The following is a 23,382-nucleotide window of genomic DNA, read 5'->3' on the forward strand; positions in this document are numbered from 1 at the left end:
CTTTAGTTCCTTTTCGATCTTTGTCTAACCCCCGTGTCTGTTCCTTTCCCCCCAGTTTAACTCGTTGCTCTCTTCTCTTTCTATTCCTTCTTCAAATCTGCTTCAGGTCCATTTCCTTTTCTCCCCTTCTCCCACCTCTCCCTCTCTCTTCTCTCCTGTCGCTCCTCAGTCTGTTCCTGCAGCATCGCAATGCTTGTCCTCTCTACTCCTCCCTCCTTCCTCCCTCCTTCCTCCTCCTCCTCCTCCTCCTCCTCCTCTAACTCTAGAAGAGAACGGGGGGGGGGGGGGGGGGGTGAAGGGAAGCAGCAGCAGAGGAGGAAGAAATAAAAATGAGGTAGAAATCAACGAGTGAATGAGGAGCGGGTGGATTCCTGCTTCTTGCTGCTGTTCTGGTTGCCGGGAAACACTGGCGATGCTCCAACCTCCCTCTCCTCCCTCCCTCTGTCCGTCTGCCTCACTCACCTTCCCTCCCCCTTCTCCCCCTCCCTCTCTTTTCACAGCCCCACCTCTTTGCTGGTTCGACACAGCAGCCGTGAAAAACATTGTTGATCGCCCGACTTGATCCCTTCGTTCCTCTCTCTCTCTCACACACACACATAGTAACACACAAACAAAAAGTAACACACACACACACTTCATGAATTATTCATGAGATAACCCCCCCCCCCCCCCACTACTGGACTTCAAAGACACACACAGTGTGCCTGTGTGTTACTGTGTGTCTCTCTGTGTGTTACTGTGTGTGTGTGTGTCTGTGTGTGTGTGTGTCTCTGTGTGTTACTGTGTGTCTCTCTGTGTGTGTGTGTGTGTGTGTGTGTGTGTGTGTGTCTCTGTGTGTTACTGTGTGTGTGTGTATGTTACTGTGTGTGTGTCTCTGTGTGTTACTGTGTGTGTCTCTGTGTGTTACTGTGTGTGTGTTACTGTGTGTGTGTGTGTGTGTGTGTGTGTGTGTGTTACTCTGTGTGTATGTTACTGTGTGTGTGTGTGTTACTGTGTGTGTGTCTCTGTGTGTTATTCTGTGTGTGTGTTACTGTGTGTGTTACTCTGTGTGTGTGTTACTGTGTGTGTGTGTGTGTGTGTGTTACTCTGTGTGTGTGTTACTGTGTGTGTGTGTGTTACTGTGTGTGTGTCTCTGTGTGTTATTCTGTGTGTGTGTTACTGTGTGTGTGTGTTACTGTGTGTGTGGTTGTGTGTGTGTGTGCGTTACTCTGTGTGTATGTTACTGTGTGTGTGTGTGTGTTACTGTGTGTGTGTCTCTGTGTGTGTGTTACTGTGTGTGTGTGTGTGTGTGTTACTCTGTGTGTGTGTTACTGTGTGTGTGTGTTACTGTGTGTGTGTCTCTGTGTGTTACTCTGTGTGTGTGTTACTGTGTGTGTTACTGTGTGTGTGTCTCTGTGTGTGTGTTACTGTGTGTGTGTGTGTGTTACTCTGTGTGTGTGTTACTGTGTGTGTGTGTTACTGTGTGTGTGTCTCTGTGTGTTACTCTGTGTGTGTGTTACTGTGTGTGTTACTCTGTGTGTGTGTTACTGTGTGTGTGTGTGTGTGTGTGTGTGTGTTACTCTGTGTGTATGTTACTGTGTGTGTATGTTACTGTGTGTGTGTGTTACTGTGTGTTACTCTGTGTGTGTGTTACTGTGTGTGTTACTCTGTGTGTGTGTTACTGTGTGTGTGTGTCTCTGTGTGTTACTCTGTGTGTGTGTTACTGTGTGTGTTACTCTGTGTGTTACTGTGTGTGTGTGTGTGTGTGTGTGTGTGTTGTACCCTTGCCGATGACCTGCACTGACTCTCCCTGACATCAGTGACCTGTGTGAATCACAGAACCTCTTTTTACACCTGTTGCTGTTTGGATTTCACTACTACTACTTTCACCACTTTTTCTTGTGAGAATTCTGCATCGAGCAAATGTCTAAATGTAAATGTGAGGACAGGAAACACTGACACCGCCGTACGCTGACAGAGGCTGGACACACATCAGCTGATGGACTGCGTGTTAAACAAGCACATCAGCTGACGCTAGCCTGATTCTGGTGCCTGATGGTCGTGGCTAACCATTATGGAAAGTGACATCAGACAGTACCTGAGCCGCAAACTAGAACACAGACTGACATTCAGAGCAGAATCAGCTGTGTCATGATGAAATGAATATTTAACTTTTCAAAGTGATTTACTGTCGACATGAAGCAGGTTTAGTATCAGATGATCTGTGATCAGAGGAACTGTCTAATACCTGCAGAGAGACAGAGAAAGAATGAGTCAGATCGTCCTGATCAATAGGAACCGGACACCGATCGATACGAGGTGAGCAGCCGGAGCAGGACCTGCAGCAACTGGTCCAGAAAACTGGTTTCTGTTAGTTTTTAAACCTGGTAAATCATATCAGAGGTTTCACCAAACAATGAAAACTAATTCAATCAACAAGATAAATATCTTTTTGAAAGTATGTAGTAAAACTGTCGGTGCTGTCAAACATCATCTGCTCTAATCTGCTTCTTAAATTCAAATATACCAATAACAGGACAAACGCCATGAGACAAAAACTTCCAAGAGTAGATCATTGTTATGGAATGAAACGATGATGTAATACATTTAAATTTAGAAAACAGAGAACAAAGTCATCATTTTACAGGAACCTTGTAGTGTGAGAACTACAACGTTAGAGGATCCATCAGGCTTTAGAATAATATATGTGTTATGAGGATACGACAGTTCCCTCCTCTCTGCTTTAGGACATCATAGTTTGTGGCCTCCGATGGAGAGTTCACATCCTTCAGACACATACTGAGCAGAAAACACCGCAGAGCGTCTGAGTGTAATGAGGTTATTTTTCAGTGTGACAGGACGTGGAGCCGTGGACGCCGACACTCTGAGCAACGAGAACAAATATCAGAGTCACTGCAGATATTCTGGGTCACAACCGAGTCTGTGCAGCTTTAAAACGAGCTCCTGTGATTGGCCACAAGTTTGGTTTGAAACTGTCTGAATACATCACAGGTGAGAAAGAAGCAAAGTTTTAACGAATACACACAGTCTAACACCAGGAAATGAAAACTAGCAGACATCTTTGGTTCGTTCCTCATTAGCTCGGACAGTCGTCAGGTTCTAGCCTCCTGCTAATTATCCGGCCACATGCAGTAAGAGACTGTCTGCAGGTCTGAACTCAGACTGTGTCGACGTCAGCTCTCTGGAGTTTGTTACAGCAGGAGGTTGGATTATCTACAGAGCACTGTAACATGTAAACACACCAGTCCACAGACGAGTTTGTGGGAGACAGCAGTCTCTCCACCTTAAACAGAGACCCAGCCTCTTACTGTTAACTCCACCCTTGACTTCACCACCTCTCACTGAGCTCTTCTGTAGCTATGAATGCTCGGTGAAAATCTGATGCTAATTCCCCGTCAAATGTGGGACATGAACCATTATGTGGGGTCAGGATTTGAGGTAATTCTGATGAGACTGGTCTGTAGAAGTCCCTCTGTGAAGACCCAGAAAACCGAAAGACGGTTCAGTCTGCAGGTGGACGGCAATGAATTGAGAAGCAGCGGGCGTCTCACTTTCCTTCAGGCGCATCTTTTAAAAGCTCTGCTCTGGAAATGAAACATCCAGGTTTGTGTCTCAGCAGGACCACGGCTCTGAGAGGCTTTTACACCCACAGCTGATGCTCTGGATGTAGGTCACATTAGTCCTCAGCTCCCACTGGGCAGCCAGCCGACCTCTCCTGCTGCTGTGGGCCATGTATTAACATGGTGCTCTCAGGGTCGGGGGTTTGAATCCCTACAGGCTGACACGTGGTAAAACATCCTTCTGATTCTGTGCCCCGTCTTATTTTAGGTTTCAGTATATTTTAATGTTCTATTTTTATAGTGTCGTCACTGAAATGAGATTCTACACGTGAACTGTTTCACTTCGTGTCCATATTGGTGGCGTCCTACAGGAAATACGTGAAACTCACTTGTGAGCAGCAGCTGAGTGTCGATGATCTGTTGGATTCTTGTAACGTCTCAAAGTCAGCAGCCGCTCTGACTCGTGTTTCATTGACATCAGACCCAGCTCTGTTCATCGGCCTCCTCCGACTGTTGCAGCTATTTCCAGGTAATATTTTGGTGCATTGCTGCAGATCTGGACCTCAGCAACCAGAGGAAACAACAGACAGTGATGCAGTGAATCCCTGAAGCGTCTCTGGTTGGTCTGAAGGATTTCGGAGAGAAGCTCTTCTCATTCCAGGAGTCGATAGAAAAGTTTGGGCCCAAAGCCAAGAATCCACTTTGGGGAACTCGACCCTCCTCAGTGAGAACTGATTTTATATTTGGTTCATTTTAGGATTTTACTGGAGCAGCAGCAGAACTGTTCAGAGCCTCGTTTTAAACATCCAGTACAAACTGCTGACGGCACAGTACAAATATACTTCAGAGGTGATTAATGAAAATACTAATCTGTCAAACAGCTGAGCAGGTGCAGCGTGAACGTTGTACCACAAACCTGGTGGTGGTCTGTTCAATTTAAAGGTCCAGACGCGGACCTGAGGCGTTCCACGAACTGTTGCTGCTGGATCTTATTCGTGTCGCGTCTGAAGAAAATCTAGTCCCTGAACTCCGACCTCCATCAGAAACATCCTGATGTGTGTGTGGAGGAAGATGTTTCCTGTTTCCAAGGACTCTGAATTATGGACAACTTCTTCTTTCCCTTGTTTCTTCTTTTGATGGAGCTTGAAGCTGAATGTGGGATGAGCTTCGTCCTGGGGAGTCTCTGTTTCATGTGAGGAGACATTCAACGTTCATGTGTTCATTATCTCAGACACAGAGCTGCTTCCTTTCTCTACCAGGAGTGAAACCACGTGAAGGTCTGATCCCCCGGTTCAAAGACACGTTGCCCCCCCTCTTCGTCTTCTCTGCTCCCTGTACTATGAACAGCATGCAGCAGCTAATGCATACCTTATCAGATGGGGGGGTTACTGTGACTTTGCCTCTGTGGGTTTGTCACTGATAATTGCAACTGAAGCTCAGCAGCTTCCAAGGTGAAATCATCCAAGCCTCCAGGACCAGCCGAGCCCCCGTAACAACACTGGCACCCCTCACCCCCCCACCCCCTCCACACATGGCGAAGAGCTCTGACAGCTGCATTCATGCCACACGGCCTCACTTTAAACTAAAGTCATGAGGGGCTGTCACAGCAACACCGGGATCCGTCAGGGGCTCATGTTGAAGTAATGACTCCCCAGCAAGGCCCCGGGTCTGGGAAGGATGGAGGGTGGGGGGTGCTGCAGATGGTTTAACATGTATTGTAAAGGTCCAAACGGTGTTCAGCTGTGGATCAGTCTTTTCATTTGTCAAGTGCGCAGACAACAGTAGACTGGACTTTACAAATACTGTTGTATTGGAAGTAAAAGAAATTGGAGGCGTGAGTCCGAGTTTCTTCTAAACCTGCTTTTGTGAAATCTTAAATCTTATTTCAAGTTAGAAACAGTAAGCAGCTTGTTTTTCTGGTCTAATCCTCCAGGAAACCATCATCAGGGGCTAATGTGCGATTCTCTGGACGGTGAAACATGGACCCTGACAAACAGATGGAGGCGTCGCTGGCAGCCGTACTGTAATAAGCCGCGCTCCTCTGCTGGTGTTTTCATTGCTATGTTAATGCCGTCGTCCCCTGTTGAATCTCCAGCTGTCAACTCTTTTCTGCTTTTTGGCCCGAGGCCTGAAATCGGACAAATGTGTGTTCAGACACAGATTGAGTCTCCGGCCGTTTTCCACAGTCAACATGTTCAGTTTCCTTCGTCTGAGATCTACGTGGTTTGACTCTCGGGATCGTTGTCGTGTTTAATGTTCAGTGTTTGTCTCCACGCCAGCGACAGTTCTACTCAAAGTGACATCAGAGCAACGAATGGAACGAACGTCTTCGAATCGGTGATGAACCTTCACTTGGACACAGTAATCAACTACATCAAATTTGGTATAGAGAGGTCAGAGTTCATTCAAAAGTATGTGAATTCACACATTATCTCAGAAACACCTCCAGGAAACATCTTCTTTTGGTGGTCAGAGGTCAAACGTCACTGTGTCTTATTCTTACCAACTGTATATCTCAGGCCATTATGATTCTTACTCATTCACTGTTCATGTACTGTTCTTTGGTTGTGTAAAGCTGCTTTGTGACAATGTCAATTGTAAAAAGCGCTCTACAAATAAAATTGAATTGAATTGAATTGAATTAAAACGCCTGGAGATTTCACTACATCTGATACAGAGGTGTGAGGTGGTTCAGGATCACATTCAGTTCTTTGCTGAGGTTCTGATTATGTTGGCTCCGTCAGACTGTGACTTGACAGATGAGGCGTTGTCCACTGGAAAACAGGAGATCGCTCTTTATGGGTTGAAGTATTTAAGGATCTTGGAGTGAGGGTAAAATGGGGACTGACAGGCAGATGGTGCAGCGTCAGAAGTGATCTGCTCTGTTCCGCTGTGATGAAGAGGAAGTTGAGCTGGAAGGAAAAACTTCTAGTCAGTCTGTTCCAACCCTCATCTAAGGTCATGACCTCTGGGTAGGAACTGCAAGGATGAGTCTGAGAATACAAGCGGCTGAAATTAGTTTCCTCCATAGGGTGGCCGGCTCAGGTAGGGTGCGGAGTTCGGAGTAGAGCTGCTAGTCGTTAGCATCGAAAGGCGCCAGTTGGGGTGATTTGGTGTCTGAATATAAAAATATTTAAAAAGCTATTAAAATCACAGTAAGTCGAGTGGTTACTCGTCTCACTGATTCTGTATTTTAAAAGTTTGTTGGTGACGAAGTAGAATCACGAAAAAAACCTTTCAGTGTAGCAGTAGAGCAAAGTCACTGTTTTCAGAAATGAATGAATTGATGGAGATGATTGACCCCCACACGTGTCAGGAGGAGTGTGTGTGTGTGTGTGTGTATGTGTGTGTGCTCTGCAGGGAGCTGCAGGCTAATCGAGCTTCAAAGATCTTCAGATAAAAGCAGAGTGACTTTCTGCGTGCTCCCCTCAGTCCTCCTCTAACAGATGCATGCTGGGAAGTCTTTGAAGTGAACTCTGGGTAATACGGACCCTGGGCTTCGTCTGAAGGGCTTCGGCTGAGCTCAGGTGTTTGAACAAGATGGAGCCGAGTCTAAAAAACACTTATGACTGATAAACATTCATGTTGGTATTTTTCATTCTTCTTCTCCTCAGGTCACCACGGTGCACGGAAGACAATGTGAAGTGAACTGGTCTCAGCCAAATGGATTTTTAATTCAGGTTGAAATGAGGTTTTTTAAAATAAATCCAGCATGTTTGACTGTAAGAGGCCTTTTTAGTTTCATTCTGGATTATTAGACCATGAAGTGTCAGACGTTCTGTCAGACAGTGGTCTCTCCTCTGCCTTCATTTGTTCACTTTGTTTAATTCCTCCTGTGCGCTGCTTTCTTCAGTCTCACGGCTAAATAGAAATGTTTTCTTTGTCGGGACAGATGACCTGCTGCCGCTGTCCGTGACTCAGTAAATCCAGGTTCACAGCTGCAGACAAACTGAACCTGTAGCCTTGTCACAGTGAGACGCAGCTGAAGACCAAGCTGCTCTTTTGTTCTCCAACAGGATAAAAATAGTAAATCTGCCAATTAGATTCTGCACAGAGAGGAGTCAGGGTCTGTCTGTTGAACCGTGTTCCCACAGCTGAAAGTGGATCAGCAAGACTGGGAGAACATAATATCAAACCTCTCACTGATCCCTGAGGGTGAATCCACCAGCTTGTGTTTTACTGCAGGAAACATCCTGGTTCAGTAATTCTGCTGAAAACAGACACATAAAGTAAAACCACATTTACATCCAGACTCCGACCCCCTAAGCACAAATCGTCCACAGCTGGATGCGATGCAGGGCTTCGCAAACTGAAACCACAGGCTCCGTGTTTATGTGGCTTCATTCTGCAGTGAGGATCCTCATTACTACAACAACATAAGGAGAAGAGACGCTGGTGACAGCTTTACGTTGAGTTGCGTTCACTGACCTGATGAAGAAGGCAGCTGCAGCAGAGGGCGGCTGGCTGGTCTGGGTGGCGATGCTGTGAGCTGCCGGTTTGACGATGATGTTCTGAGACGATGTCTTCATGGTCACATAGTCTCTATCTGAGGTCCAACCCTGAGACACAAGAGACAAAGATGGAATAAAAGTGATTTTTAACTCATAGATGGGAAAATGTATTGATATTAGAAACGTCACAATGCATCGTTTGGTTTCTCACTGATCAGAGTTCACAAGTGTCAGTGTGACCAGTCACATGACCTCACCTGTCAGTAGGTGGACCCAGAGTCAGCTGCATAATCTCCTCTTGTTCACACTACGAGCAGCTGCATCGATAGAGAAAAACATCCCTCTTTCCAACGTTTTGGATGCGTTTGGAAACATTGCAAAGTGGGAGGACTGCATCTGGATCATTTATTCCGTTTAAAATCATTTCTTTAAGTTGCATTCAGCTGAGGCCCTCAAGATTTGTTAAGACCTGTACATGGACATCCACTAACACACACAAGGCCCAGCAGCTCATCCAGTCCCAGAAGAGAAACAGCAGCAGGAAAACATAATCGCCGCTGGTCATTCGTTAGCCCGATGCTCCATTAGCTGCAGGAGGAGGAAGCTGGATGAGGAGGTCATCAGCTAATTAGTTCTGGTCATTATCCTGATCGCTGGCATCCAAACTTCCCATTCTGCTCAATCACAATATGGCTGTTTAGTGGAGAACTGGAGGCTCAGTGTGGCTGATCTAGACGAGCACAGGGGCAGAGGTTCAACCTAACTGACAGTGATTTCTAATGTTAAGGATTATTGTAATCCAGATTCTATGATGTCGGCTTTAATGAGTAAACATTCGTTTCAATTCAATTCATGTAAATATTAATAGAAATGTTTTATCTGTCAGGTTATAAACGAGGCCTCTGTCTCTGTCCTCACTCTAGAAGGAGTCGGACCTCCTCCTCTTTTCAGTTCATCTCTGGGCTCAGATCCGCAGCCCGGTTATGGTGGATTAGCTTGTTAACAGGGAGTCCGGTGTTCAGCTGCTAGACTGGGACACGCTCGGCCAGTTAACAGGATTACACCGAGAGCTGGCAGCAGGACGAGGCCACTGCCAGAACCGGAACACAGACCTGGACTGAATAAGCATCAAACATGGGAACGAAGACAGAAGAAACCTGCAGGCTGACGGACCGGTTCTGGTTGTTCAGTCAGTAACAGCAGCAGATTCCTAGACACAGAGCTCATTTCCAAAACCGCTGAACAGCTGACTTTAAGACGTGTGCTGGGGTTATTTACAGAGTTCCAGTGTTGACCTGCACTACTGGCCATCAATAAGTGATCAGACCTTACATCATGAAGTACCAGTCATCACCGTCACTATTTGGTCAAGTTCTTAGTTTCCCTGTTGCTGCTGCTTTTTTTAAACAGGACTTTTCCTCTTCGGCACATTGGTTCATTTTCCGGTTGTGAACATTAATTCTACATTTTTGTGTTTAACTAATTTTAGAAACTTTCATGAGCTGAAAACAACTGGAGGGACTCAGACTAAATAAATAATCAGCACTCAGTCCTACAATTCTGAGCTTTCTGGATCCTGACTAGTTTGTACGTCATAGAGAGACAGAGCTGACTACAGTTTAACAGGTCAGTGATCTCTGTCATGAGTTTGTTTTGAAGCAGAAACTCTGAGACCAGCTCCCGTGTCGATGCTGGTTCTCAGGATCAGAGGAGACTGTGGTTGTGGTTCCTCTCAGCATGCGGATGTGGTATAATGAGCTGGATAATGAAGATGTGGCTTCCTGCAGCGGTTGGAGAGTTCTCCGGCTGTGAGCATGCAGCCGCTGCCGTCACCCCACATTAACAGCTGCTTCTCCAACAACCCCGTGTCTGCAGGAAATGATGTCATGTTCTATCTGAACCCGGCTTCACGTGGATTGAAGTCTGACAGACGACCCGGCCGGCTGACCCCCAGCATGTTGTTCTCTGCTAAAATCTGTTCCTTTAACGTTAACGCGTGTTTTCAGCGTCATAACTCACCTGCAGAGATTTGAAGAAGACTTCAGTGAATTCTGACTGTGGCTGTTATCACTCAGCGGGGGTCACGGTGGGGGTTTCAGAGTGACTGTCGGTGTATAATGATGTCACAGTGCTGGGGGTGTAAGGAAAGGTCGGAGGTGTCAAAACACAATCAGGGTGATGGATCTGGACTGAGCTGCTGAAGGTCACTGCAGATTCTCTGAAACAGGCCGTTTGCTGAAGAATATCTGCTTGTTCAACCCTAACCCTAACCCCCCCAAACCCTAACCCCCCTAACCCTAACCCCCCCAAACCCTAACCCCCCTAATCCTGGTTCAAGTTTCAATGTATGGTTCTTCTATAGGACCCTGAAGCACAGCGCTGCTGCTGCTGCTGGTCAAAGAATCAGGTTTCTGTCACACTGATCTGACAAAGACAGTGATGTGAACTCGTTTAACCAGTTTGATCTTAAAATTTATTTCAGTATTATTAGAAACCATTTTTCTGATTCTGGTCTTGCCTCCTTTCTTCCTTCCTTCCTTCCTTCCTTCCTTTCCTCCCTCTCACCTCCTCACAGTAATTTCCTGGCAGAAATGAGCAGCAGTCCCGTTATCTCTCATTGATTTCACCTGCTTCACCCGGCCCCCTCCCTTCACTGAGTTTGAGCCTAAATTTTCTTTTTGTCCCCTCCTGCTTACCGTACTGTGCTGGTGTTCAGGTCTGCAGCAGGAGACCCTCCACACTCCTTCCAGGTGGTTCATTGGGATGGGTGTGACTGTGGCCAGCCCTTTGACTCCACCCCGACCCAGGTAGGTGCTCTGAACCCCGCCCCATTCCCACCGGGCCCCGTCCCCCTGCTGCTGCTCTTTGTGCGACCATCTCTGCTGCTTCACCGGCAGCTCCTCGCCCACCCAGCTGCTTTCTGACGCCGTTGGGGTAATGATGGTGGTGGGGGGGACACTTGGGGTGGCAGGACGAGGGGTCATGTTCCTGCTGAAGCCCAGAGCCCGACGCAGAGCGAGACGTCTCAGCTGCTGGAAGGAGGAACCGCAGACATCGCAGCAGGCATCGACAGAAGCATGGCGCCCACGACGAGGCAACTGGAGCCGCTGGAGCTTATCGAAGAGGAAGGAGGCATAGGCTGGGTCCTGGAGGGGGGGGTCAGAGACGACAAGAGACGACAAGAGACGACAAGAGACAATTTAAAAAAGGGAAGAATTTATCATTCTGTTCATATAGAGTCTTCAGTTTACTGTCTGTGTCGACGTAAGACAGAGACAATTTATAAATAAGATTTCTAAGTCTGTGTAGCCTTAAAAAGAAAAGTTAAGAAAATCATCAGGACCTTCAAAAGGCAGCAAGAGCATCGTCAAACATCTGTTTGCGTGTTCAAAGTCTGTTCCTCGACCAAAGGAGAAGTCCAGCTCAGTGGTTCCACATAAGAACATATCTGAAACACAGCTGGTGTCATTAACATGTATTTATGGTGATTTCTCAGCTAAGGCTCCGTCTCCGGCCTCAGCAGATGTTACTGAGACGCTGTTTGGTGACTGAAAAGAGACTTTAGCTGTTGTGTGTTAATGCTACAGAGGATGGCTGAGGAGGCTGGATGTGTAATTTAACGGTGCAGTCGTGGTCTGAAGAGAGAAGGAGCAGACAAACAGAAACTGGGGAGATTTCTTTAAAACATGTCAACTGAAGAGAATCCAAATGTGCTTTCTAACATGACCCACACATGTTTAGTGTTTATAACAAGAGACTCCTTTTCTGAAACTAATGTGAACATTCCTCCTGTTTTTTCGACACTTTATGATGCAGCAGCTGCTCAGTTTGATCTTCATTCATCCTCCAACACAAGCTGCTGCAGAACCTTGTTCCCTGATCTGCAGCAGACGTCCCATCTGTCCATCACCGACCATCAACCAGCTGCTCAGCCTGTGAAAACGCTCCACACACACAAACTGTGGGGTACGGCAGCAGCAGCAAGACGTAAAAGCCGTCAGCGTGTGTAGATTTACAGTCGGGTCTGTCAGGATCTGACCTGCTGTCGACACGAGTCACTGATCCTCAATGGAGGTCAGCTCCTACCACAAGTGTCAGTTCGGGATAACTTCACACAGACACGCTTTTTACAGCCGAGCAGACGGCTGCAGCTGCACAACGACCGCAGGCTGCTCCTCCTGCATTTTCTCAATGCAACCAGGGAACACAGCAACATGCAGCCGCAGGACAGAGAGCTCGGCCTCGAAGTCTGTTCTCCTGCAAAATACATTAAAATTACTAACCCCCACAACTCATCGTCAGTGTTCAGTGTTTTACTGCTCAGCATTTAACAAAATGTGACTGCATGAAACAGGAGAAGAACTTTTTTTTGTACTTGAGTAACACGTTTCAATATTTAATCACATAAATGAAGATGCTGAATTTCTGAATCAACTGACAACCAAAGGAAAATCCTTCATCATCACAATCATATCAACAGCTTGCAGGTTAGACAGTATAATCCAGCTGAACTGCAGCAAACCAGAACCTTAATCCAATCATCTGAGCAGAAATAACAGGCAACCTCTCCCATCAGGTCATGTTAGGATGTAAACTTCTCCTAAACCAGGACCTCTAAACCTGTGTCAGCATCATCAGAAGTTTGACTTCTCCACAGTGTTGAACAGCTGGATCACGACTGCAACCAAACCAAACTGGAGAAGAAGACTGAGCACAGAATAAGTCCTGATTCTCCTGATTCACATTGTTAACAGTCAAATGTAAATTTTATTTCACAAACACGGTCTAACTGAAGCTTTTATGGCTCAAACATCTAAAATGAGTAAAGACACGAACACAACCTGACCTGTAGAGTCCACGCGGCTCAGAGTCTGGGTCAGTCCTGCAGTTTTCTGATCAGTTTCCTCTTCAGTTTGATCCTGAAGCTGCTTCAGCTCTGAACCGTCTGACTCTCGACCAGCAGCCTGCTCCTCTCTGTCACTGTCTGTGACCATCAGGTCTGTAAATCTCAGTGTATTCACTGTGGTGACAGCGGGCGTCCCCAGTTGCTTCAGACTGACCTCAGATCAGCTCTAACTAACTGTGGAACAGCTGCAACAGGCCAGTAAATAAAGGCCTGTCTACATTTCCACTTTCTGTTGTTTTCACCACAAACACGACAACAGCAGTTGGCTGATGTTTCTTGTTGCCTGATGGAAGAGATGGGGGCTGAGTCCCAGTAAACCAACAATACCCCACTCCTACACCCAATACTGAGGACTGGTGATCAGTCGGATGGTGTCACCTCCACTGACTGACAGAAACAGTAATCACAGTGAACAGAAGCAGTAATGAAGCGTCCTGCAGCTTCATCACAGTCTGAATTAAGCTTCATGTTTGATCTAGTGGACGAAAAGGAGACAAGGAGGTCCAGGAGAGTCCGGACTCACAGAGACAAGAGCTGACAAATGTAGAGTCAATCTTTAGACTGAGAACTGATACCAGCTCCTGGATTGAACTGGGAGTCGATCTAAATCTGATGCCGACTCAGGAGCCTACAGGCGTTTACAGTGAATCTTGCAATACTGAAACTATACTAATACTTTTTTTAAGTGTCCTAAACCTCAGCAGGAGCTGGATGCATTCTAATTAATCAAATATAATGTCAGTGAAGACACCTCCAACCTTTAGTAACTGGACAGAAACTTTAATAGACATGTTGGCAATCAATCTAATCCAGGTGACGTGATTCAGATTATACTCTGTATAATATAACCTATAGTGTTGAAATATAATTTAATGTTCAGACTGACACCATGCTCTATCTGCACAGTAAATATGAAGCTAGAGCCAGCAGCTGCTTAGATTAGCTTAGCATAAAGACTAGCTTAAGAGAGCGATGGGCCTGACTGTCTCCTCCACTCCCGTCTCCTGGTGCTGCTCAGTGGGCTTGTTGGGTTTTCTATATAATTCTGTATCCAGTTTAAACCTTAAACACTGTAAAGTGCCTTGAGATGACTTCTGTGGTGATTTGAAGCTATACAAATAAAACTGAATAGAATTGAATCCACAAAATATTTTCAATTTAGAGAACTCAGTATATACACACAAAAAAGTGAGATGGGTGAAAATAGGTCAATCATAATAGTCCATGGTGGAATGACAACAGATATACATCCGTTTCCTTGTTCCCAGCTCTTTCTCCTTGTTCCCAGCTCTTTCTCCTTGTTCCCAGCCCTGTTTCCTTGTTCCCAGCCCTGTCTCCTTGTTCCCAGCCCTGTTTCCTTGTTCCCAACCCTGTTTCCTTGTTCCCAACCCTGTCTCCTTGTTCCCAGCCCTGTTTCCTTGTTCCCAGCCCTGTTTCCTTGTTCCCAGCCCTGTCTCCTTGTTCCCAGCCCTGTTTCCTTGTTCCCAGCCCTGTTTCCTTGTTCCCAGCCCTGTTTCCTTGTTCCCAGCCCTGTCTCCTTGTTCCCAGCTCTGTCTCCTTGTTCCCAGCCCTGTTTCCTTGTTCCCAGCCCTGTCTCCTTGTTCCCAGCCCTGTTTCCTTGTTCCCAACCCTGTTTCCTTGTTCCCAACCCTGTTTCCTTGTTCCCAGCCCTGTCTCCTTGTTCCCAGCTCTGTCTCCTTGTTCCCAGCCCTGTGCCTTGATCTCGACCTTGCCCTAGCTTAGTATCTTGCCCTGTGTGTTTGGACCTTTGTGCTCCCTCTTGGGTTTCGCCTTTGGTTTACAGATTGTACTCTTACCTTCATGAGTGTTTGTGCCTGCTTTAAGCAGTATTATTTTCTGTTCGTACTTTTGGTTCTTGTTCTTTTTTGTGGTTCCTTTGTTTTGTGTCGTGCCATGCTCTTTTCAGTTCATACCTTTTGTGCTGCCTCGTGATTTTTTCCACACTTTCTCTGCTTTGTCCTTGTTTCAATCTGCTCTCTGGTGTTTTTTAGCTATGGTCACTTTGTCTCCATTAAAAGTTCTCTATAATCAGTTTGTGTGAAGTTCTGCTTTGTCCTCGGCCTCTTTTGTCTTTGTCCTGCTGTATGTCTGTATTTCACCCGGGCTAACATGTCGTCCTGAATGATGAGTTAGATTACCGAGGAGCACACCCCACCTCCCTCTGTGATGTTCTACAAGTCTGAATGAAGATAAATCTCTGAGAACCAAACCAATGTAATGGGTTTAATGTTGCTTTATGTATTTGTTGACTGAATGTTCTGCAGACATTATTTCTAGTTCGATGACTCTGTTGACTGTTTGTCCTCATCGTGAACTGGAGGACGTGACTTTATTTGTCTCTTGGCTCCTATGGGTTTTGTTCATACAAACTCTAACGAGTGCTGAACCAGTGAAAACTAACATCTTACTCTACAGAGATTATTTTTATTCTGCTGAGAGGAAATTGATTTTTTTCACTCTATTCGCTTCAGTCGACACTCACATTAATCAACGCACTAATTCCCCTCCCTGGATATGAGGGTTTTCAATACTAATTATTCCTTTAAAAGTGTGTTTGGAGTTGCTGAAGGTAGGCACTGAACTCTCTGCGTCGCCTCCCTCAGTGTTAATTATCTCATTAATCACGAGCGCTGTGGGAAAACTTGGCTTTTATTTTGTTAGATGAGAGAACCAGCAGGCAGCAGATCTGAGAACATGTTGAACATTTCATCTTTCTGTGCCTCAACAAGAAAATCTGTTTACAGCCACACAGATTTTCTTCATGTTCCTGACTAATGAAGACGTGGTCGTCCACTTTAAACCTTAACAGTCCAGGAGGCCAAATCCAGTTAATGCAACAGAAACCAAAGAAACCATTTGAGCATAAAAATAAATGCTGTCTGTGAAGAAAACTATTGTTCTGTCATCGACAGACTATAAGACAACAGGCCCCTGGACACCGTCTGGTTCTGGTCTCTGGTCATTTAGAGTCTTTGTGATGGCTTTAGGTCTGTGTGGTTTTGAGTCAGTGTTTTGTGTCTGTGGTCATATTAAGTGTTTGTGGTAGTTTTGAATGTATTTGTGGTGGTGGTAGTTTTGAGTCTCTGTGAGTCTCTCTGTAGGGGTTCCAGCTACCTGACTCTGTTAACAGTGGTGGACAGTCAGAGTCCAGGTGGGACCCGTGCCTCCCTTTAACCCCCAATGACTTCAGCAGCCAGTAGTGGGCGCTGTCTCTTCAAACCTGGCTGTTATCATTCAGACAGTAAAATGTGCAGACTGGAAGTTTTTTCCAAAAAGAGAAATCCACGTTCCTCCTCCTCAGAGATTAAACTTTAGCAGGTTCATCATCTAACAGCTGCTTTCAACAAATCAAACCGTGGAGAGAAAAGCTTCCTGTTATCTCCACCAACCAGCATCCACGTGTTTCCCTCCAAATGCCAACAGTCTCATCTGTCAGGAGTCACTGAACTCAGACAGTCCGAGGGAGATAAGAGACCAGCCGAGAGTCAAAGTCACTGCAGGTTTCAGCTTCAGCAAACAGGAAAATCCACCAGACTCAACCCAGCTGTTGACGGAAGAAACCAGTTTTTTTATCTACACGTGGACAACAAGTAACTGAGGAGCAGGAGACTGACGGAGGGATTAATGGAGCTTCAGCAGTAATGTGGACATTGTACTGTAGCTGTTGGATGAAGTCATATATGAGTCAGATTGTCTTTTAACTTATTCTGAAAACAAGAGGAAGTCAAAGTTACACCAAGAGTTTCCCCTGAGCCAGGTTACTACTCCCCCTCTTCATCCTCTGGTCCTAAAAAGAATAAAAATAAAGACAGATGTTTCAAACTTGAACCAAAGTGACAGATTCACTGTGTGGAAAACCCTGAAGTGTCCCCCTGGACCCCCCTTGTCTCCGGCTGAAGATGAACGACTCACTGCGTGTGAGGACAGATGAAGCTCCCCGTCCTCAGAGGGAAGTCCCAGATCTGTTTGAGACAACTAATCGAGTCCAGGCTGCAGAGTCTAACACTGAGACTGATGATCCTGTGCTGACCGCGGGAACCTGGAGACACAACACCATCCCTCAACCTGTGCTGCGGCTGCTTCACACATGCATCACGGTTTTTATTTTTCCACAAACAGAACAACCTCTGCTTTAAAGGAGCAGTAGAATCCATCACACACACAAACACACTAATAATGCAGTGCTGCCGTCATTATGAACACACATTTGCTTCACAATGTGTTAAACATTTAGTTTTTGCACAGTATCCAGTTGTGTCATGACCAGGTCCTCACACTGAATGTGTGAGATATTAATGAAATGTAAAGTCAGCAGAAACCACCTGGGTTCATCAACACGTGAAACCTTTTAACTTGAATCATATAAAACAGCACTAAGACGACTGTTCTGCTGGTCTGATTGTGTTCTAACACAGATGTATGCTTTCTCTATGGTGTCGATGTGTAAAACTAAAGTACCGACTCCTCCTCGGGCCCTGTGTAAATCCTCTGTGTGTATCTGTATCTGTATCATTGTTTCTGTGCTGGATGTCGTCACTTTTCTTTTCACTGGTCTTTGTTATGAACTCAGTCATGTGTCACAGTCTCTGATTAACCTGCCAGCTTCTTTTAATTAACACCACCAGTATTACAAGGTCGTCCTGTGTGTGTGTGTGTGTGTGTGTGTGTGTGTGTGTCTGTGAAACGTGTGCTGACTCAAATCCCTCTCACGTGTTCTCTTCTAAATTAAAATAGTTTCATTACCGTCTGTGTGTGATTAGTGTTGGACCTCACTCAGAACTGTTTCTCTGAACCACAGTGTCCTCCACTGCTGACGTTTTCACGATAATGACACAGAACAGGAGCCTCAGATAAAAGCCCATCACAGTAAACACAGAGAAGTAAAAAGACTGAAGGATGCACAGCGTTGGGGGGTGAGGAGGGGCAGGGACACATTATGCTGCTGTATATTTGCAGCACTAGATTAATTTGACAGATTTACATTTGAACAACTGCAGCAGCGATTGAAAGAAGCTTTTCTTTGTTTTGAAGCATTTCAAATGGCGACATCTGCTGGTTAAATCCTCCACAACACCTGTGTGGTGGCAAATCTTCGTACTTAGAACTTCAATTACTGTTCTATTTGTGGTAATATAAAAACTGACCCTGCAACTCAGGGTCAGAATGAGAAGCTTCATTCGAGATGATGGTGAAGGGAGACAGCAGATCCTCTGCTCTGCTCTTCTTCTTCTTCAGCTCTGTTCCCACATTAGAGTCTGAAAGATGTAATCTAATTAAATGTGTTGGTGATAAAGATAAAGACTCTCTCTGACCCAGATATCGGTCCTCGTTCGTCTGTCACCACACATCACCTTCAACATGGCCACCGAGCAGCTCAGGAGACGACGAGTCCAGAGCTCAGAGTCAGTCGTCACTTTGCTAATGAGCATCAGAGGAGTTTCTCAGCGAGCAGAGCCTGTGAGAGTTGAACAGAGCTCCACGTGGACCAGTTAGAGGAAGGACGACGAGCTGAGGAGAGTCCAGTCACAGGTTCAAGTACTGCAGTTTACTGAGTCTCTTCTCGGACATAGACGGAGAGTGGAGCTCAGGAAGTTTAGAACTGATTCATGAGTACAGGACATTAATACATGTAATCGTTCCTCAGACGTGGTTAGTTAATGACTGGGTTAGGTCCAGTCATCCCTGATTAACGTACTCAGCGTGTGCTGTTACCTACCTGTCCAGGTGATCAAGGTGGGACAGAGTACTGACCCACAGTAGAAGGAGATGACGCACATGTAGAGAAACAACTTGGTGGTTTTCAGCAGCTTGATGTGTGATATTCCCAGACCTGCCTGAATGACGTTTGAGGCCTTTTAGTTCATTTCTCTTTTCTGCTGTTTTGTCATTTGCAGTTGGGAGGTCGGAGCCTCTGACTGGTCGTGAGCTCGTCTCTTATAAATGTCCTGCAGAAGTTGGAGTCCCAGGTTTGATAAAGTGACAATCTGGACTCACCGTCTGAAGCTGAATGTTTGTTTATGTGCAAACACATTTTCACCCACAGGAAGAAGAATCACGTGTGCAGCGCCTGTATTTGTTCGTTCTCTCTGGTTCGTTTCAGCCTCCTCGACCAGCGACCTTCCCCTCCTCATCTTCCTCCTTTCATTTCCACCTCTCACCTTTTGCTCCTCCTCTCCTGCAGCTCCTCTCAGCACCATGCTTCTCCTCTCTCTGCCCTCCTCTCTCTCCTCATCGCTCTGGGCCGACGTCATGAACTCTGAATTTGTCCTCGTCCTTAAACGATCCGTTAAACAACAACAGGCCAAGAATTAAAGAATTAAAGTAGCAGAAAGAACTTCACGCTTTATGTCTGAGACTCATTCTGACCTCAGGTCTGTTGTTGCAGCAGAGATCTGGAGTTGTTCCCTCTTTTTAATCTTTGGTTCATTTCCTCTCAGTGTGTTTTTAGCACTAAGGCTGGGGCCAGTCTCAGGGGCTCCAGGGACAGATTTGCTGCTGTGAGGCGCCTCAGAGGACGCTGACACTGCACAGATAAAACAGCCTGTTCAACCCGCAGCCACTCGGCTTCACGTCAAACCTGCAGGACGCTGCTTCGGGTTTACTGGACCAGAATGTGACTAATTGCAGAAAGGATCTGAAGGGTCTTACAGACCCACACGTGTATCTGCCTTTAAAATCCAACAGAATCCAACCTTTAAGGATTTCTTGTTTTGATTAGATTTTTTGTTCCAAACTGTTTTATTTCATTGTGTCGTATTAAAATCTGGGGATCTCATTGTGTTGTTCTGCGGAAAAACACACACAGGAAAGAAATTCAGTTCTGGGATCAGAAGTGATGAGAGCTGACTGCTTCATCTGAAGATAAACAGTCAGTTCAGACTGCTGAAACCAGGTCAGTCGGGACTGGAATCAGCTGCTTGGTGAGGCTGTGATTAACTGCTGTCAAGTGTCTGTTATATTGTTCATGTATCTCTAATTTTTTGGTTGAATGTTTATATAATGTACAAATATAAGAAGGGAATTTAAAGTAATGTATATTGTTAATGTCAGGTTATTACAATACTTGTATAGCAGTTTGCCGAGGCGGAACCAATGTTCACCAGTCTAGGTAAAGTCAGGTTAGTTGTTGTGGTACTCAATCTACTGCACGTGGATAAAGTTGTTAATTAGAAGATGAGATGCTGAGCCACACTGCATTGAGCAACTTTGCGAAGATTTTGATGTTGATGAAGTTTTGTTCCAAGTTATCCAAGCTTACTTTCCTCCCTGTGAGTTAATGCGGCCAATGAGGTACGTTTTGTTTTGTGTTTTATATTATATTTAAAGCTGCTAACTGTGAACATGACGCCAAATGTTTCAGTTTAAGTTCGTAATACTGACTACTTTTGAATATGACATTTTATACCTTTAAGTAATTGTTTAAGTGCAAATTGTGTTGTTTATATTATTTTGTGCTATTTTATTTATTTGTCTTTTATTTACCTGAAGAAATGTGTTTTGTATGTATATGTCTTTTATTTAGTTCTCACGGCATGCAGAAGTGCATCTAATAAATGCCTGTTTATAAAGAACACCTTGTGTCCGTGAAGCCTTACGGGGAGCGACACTGTGTGCTCCATCAGCGTTATATCACTGAGATATCAGAATAATAACACACTCCATGTCGGCACTTGGCATAAAGGTCCTGCTGACTGTGTTTCTGCTGAGCCAGCAGGTCCTCGGGGCTTTTACTGCAGCGGGACCTTCCCTTCCTGCTCCTGTGACCTCAAACCTCACAGTCTCAAGAATAAAACGCTTCTCTGTAAAATCTTAATCACTAAACCGACAGTTCATAAAACCCAGTTTTGCTGTTTGACATGACGTCAGTGAGAAGTGAGCAAAGCATCGATACACTGCAACAGTGGAGCACAAACTTCCTGTTTGTAGGTCACACACACTTAGTGAGATAAAGAGAGAGAGCCAGTGAAGGCAGATCAAATCACAGAGAGAGAGAGAGAGAGACTTCACGCCACAGAGAGTGAAGCTCGCTCACCCAGTGGAGACATGAGCTGCTCTGATGTCCCCGCTTCGAAATAAAAACCTGGCAGAGGACATCAGCATCAAACCACGGACTCTGTACGGACTCACTGAGCCTCAAGAAACGGCAACAGGACCGAACGTGATGGATCCACAAAGCTCTTCTGTGGACTCAAAAACTCTTTACCTAACAGGTCTCAACGGTCTAAGTCAGACCCAACCCAGACCAGGAGGCACTCAGGTAGAGTCAGGACTCTGCCGCCTCCTCAGGGGACACGTTAGGTTCATCAGTTCCCTAAAGAGCCCTACGCTGCACCTGGAACCTTCAAACACAGACCACAACCATCTTTGTCTATCAGGAGCAGAAACCTGAGTGAATGCACCGACCAACGCTCTGGAGCTCTGCAGGTCGACAGCCCCACACGTCAGAGAGTCAACTGCTGCAAGTGCTGCTGTAAATTTGGGGCGTTGCTCGTTTTCACGTGTCTCTGAGCAGGAAATGCCACTAAACCATGAGTGTGGTTCCTGACCTTCAGAGCTGTGGTGTCAGCCAGAGCCGCCGCTTGTCGGTTCAGCTGTGAGGCCATGATGTGGCAGCGCTGACACAGTGTCTGCAGCTCCTCCTCCTCCTCCTCCTCCGGCTTGCCGTAGAGACTCACTCCGCTGACCGACAGCGAACCTTCGGGGTTCGGCCGCGATGCACAGCTCCTCCTCAGCTCCTCGTCCTCCTCTCCCGCAGAATGAAGACGCTTCCTGCGGCATGTTGGGCCCAGAGGGAGCGGCGTGTCCCCCTCCACCAGCTGCAGTCAAACACAGGAAAACACACTTTTGATGTCACTGAATACACAAATAAAGAGCTGGAGTCCAGTTCCATGTTCAAATCCAGGCTCAGAGTCAAGATGCAGCAACAACAACAAGTCAGCGGCTGCTCTGGTTTTTCTAACATTGTCTTAGAAAAGTTCAGAAAAAGTTCTTTACTGAACTTTTCTCTAACAGGACTGAAACAAAACACAGCTTCAAATGAAAAGGAAGCTTCACTCAGACACAACTCTTCCTCCAGTGCATTTTGAATTTTCAGTCAGTTCACTTTCTAAGCTGGTTTGAATTTGACCGTTTCCTGCTAACATTCCTGTTTTAGTGACCTGAAAGAAGATTTTACAACGAGAGCTTCAAATGAAAAGGAAGCTTCACTCAGACACAACTCTTCCTCCAGTGCATTTTGAATTTTCAGTCAGTTCACTTTCTAAGCTGGTTTGAATTTGACCGTTTCCTTCTAACATTCCTGTTTTAGTGACCTGAAAGAAGATTTTACAACGAGACAATCCACTGATACTCACTGTGTATCTCCTGTAGTCTGGTCTGTGCCTCCGAGCCGTGCTCCAGTACTGCGAGTACATCTCTGCTTTAATCAGCTGTAACAGAGCGTTTGATAAACGCACTTTCATTCATCGACGGTTTCAGAGGAGCTCCTCTGTTGGTCTGTGATACAATCTCTGCTTTCAAACAGCGGGAAAGGAGGAAAGCTGTGTGTGTGTGTGTGTGTGTGTGTGTCAGAGCTGTGGTAGAGAAACGATGTCGCTGAAGCGTGAACCTTCAGACTCAGGATCATGAAGACCAGATCAGATCCACTGCTCTGACACTGACTTACGTAACTGCTGTGTGATTGTGGAGAGATGTGATTATACGAACTAACTGATTTATAAATGTTTTCTAGTGTGAATCACTGTTGACTGCAGACAGACAGGAGACACCGACCACTTGTGTCCAACTAACAACCTGATGCTGAGATATGAGGAATTAATGTTGATGTCCTGTTGTTGTACTAAATATAGTTTGTATTGTGATGTCGTAGCTGCTGGTGAGGACCCCAGGAAGAAGAACCACCAGCTAGGAAGCTGCTACAGAGGATCCAGTTTTTATTTAGACTGACTTCTATTTTACAACCTGGACTTAAAAAGGTGAATTTGTTCAAGTTTGGTTCTGGATGATGATAGGACTTCATCAGGTCACAGATGAATCACGAGGACGAGCTTCCACCAAATCCTCAGAGTAAAGCAAGTGAAGATGTTTGGTGAAACATCTTCACTTCAATTTCTCAAATCGAAGTGGCAAAGTGGATTTGAATCATCCTGACTTCATAATATTGTAAAGGATGTTGCCTGTTGGACTGAAAGAGAAACGTGTTCTGCAGGTGACTGGAGGTCGTTACGTTAGGATTTCAGAGACACGCTCCACAGCTGTGTGCGATTTAAAATGTCTCATTGACAGAAGAAGGAGAATGAGATGACGCAACACTGACGGAAACACGACTCGGTTCTTTACGAAGTTTGAAATTCGATCTATTAACAACATGAAATCAAGTTTTCTTTGTTCAAGTTAACGAACAAATCACAGGTTTGAGGTTTTATTGTAAAGTGCTTTATGACTG

At 45.6% G+C, this 23,382-nt stretch overlaps 1 protein-coding gene across 4 annotated transcripts in view; it reads right to left on the reverse strand.

Moving 5' to 3' along the window:
* The window catches only part of LOC113149209 (kinesin-like protein KIF26A), a 45,708-nt gene extending 22,426 nt beyond the window's left edge, over window positions 1-23,282 (reverse strand). For 2 of the 4 annotated variants that reach the window (XM_026341138.1, XM_026341137.1), the window contains exons 1-4: window positions 22,292-23,282; window positions 21,485-21,754; window positions 10,708-11,157; window positions 7,989-8,119 (exon numbers count right to left, since the gene is read on the reverse strand). In XM_026341138.1, the coding sequence (XP_026196923.1) occupies window positions 7,989-8,119; window positions 10,708-11,157; window positions 21,485-21,754; window positions 22,292-22,399 (959 nt within the window). In that variant the 5' untranslated portion in view covers window positions 22,400-23,282. Of the gene's footprint in view, window positions 1-7,988; window positions 8,120-8,268; window positions 8,308-10,030; window positions 10,101-10,707; window positions 11,158-21,484; window positions 21,755-22,291 lie in introns of those variants that run through there. The other 2 variants (XM_026341139.1, XM_026341140.1) reach the window with 2 other exon arrangements.
* Window positions 23,283-23,382: the final 100 nt, after the last annotated feature.

The sequence above is a fragment of the Anabas testudineus genome, chromosome 24 (genome assembly GCF_900324465.2).
Source record: "Anabas testudineus chromosome 24, fAnaTes1.2, whole genome shotgun sequence".
NCBI lineage: Eukaryota > Metazoa > Chordata > Actinopteri > Anabantiformes > Anabantidae > Anabas > Anabas testudineus.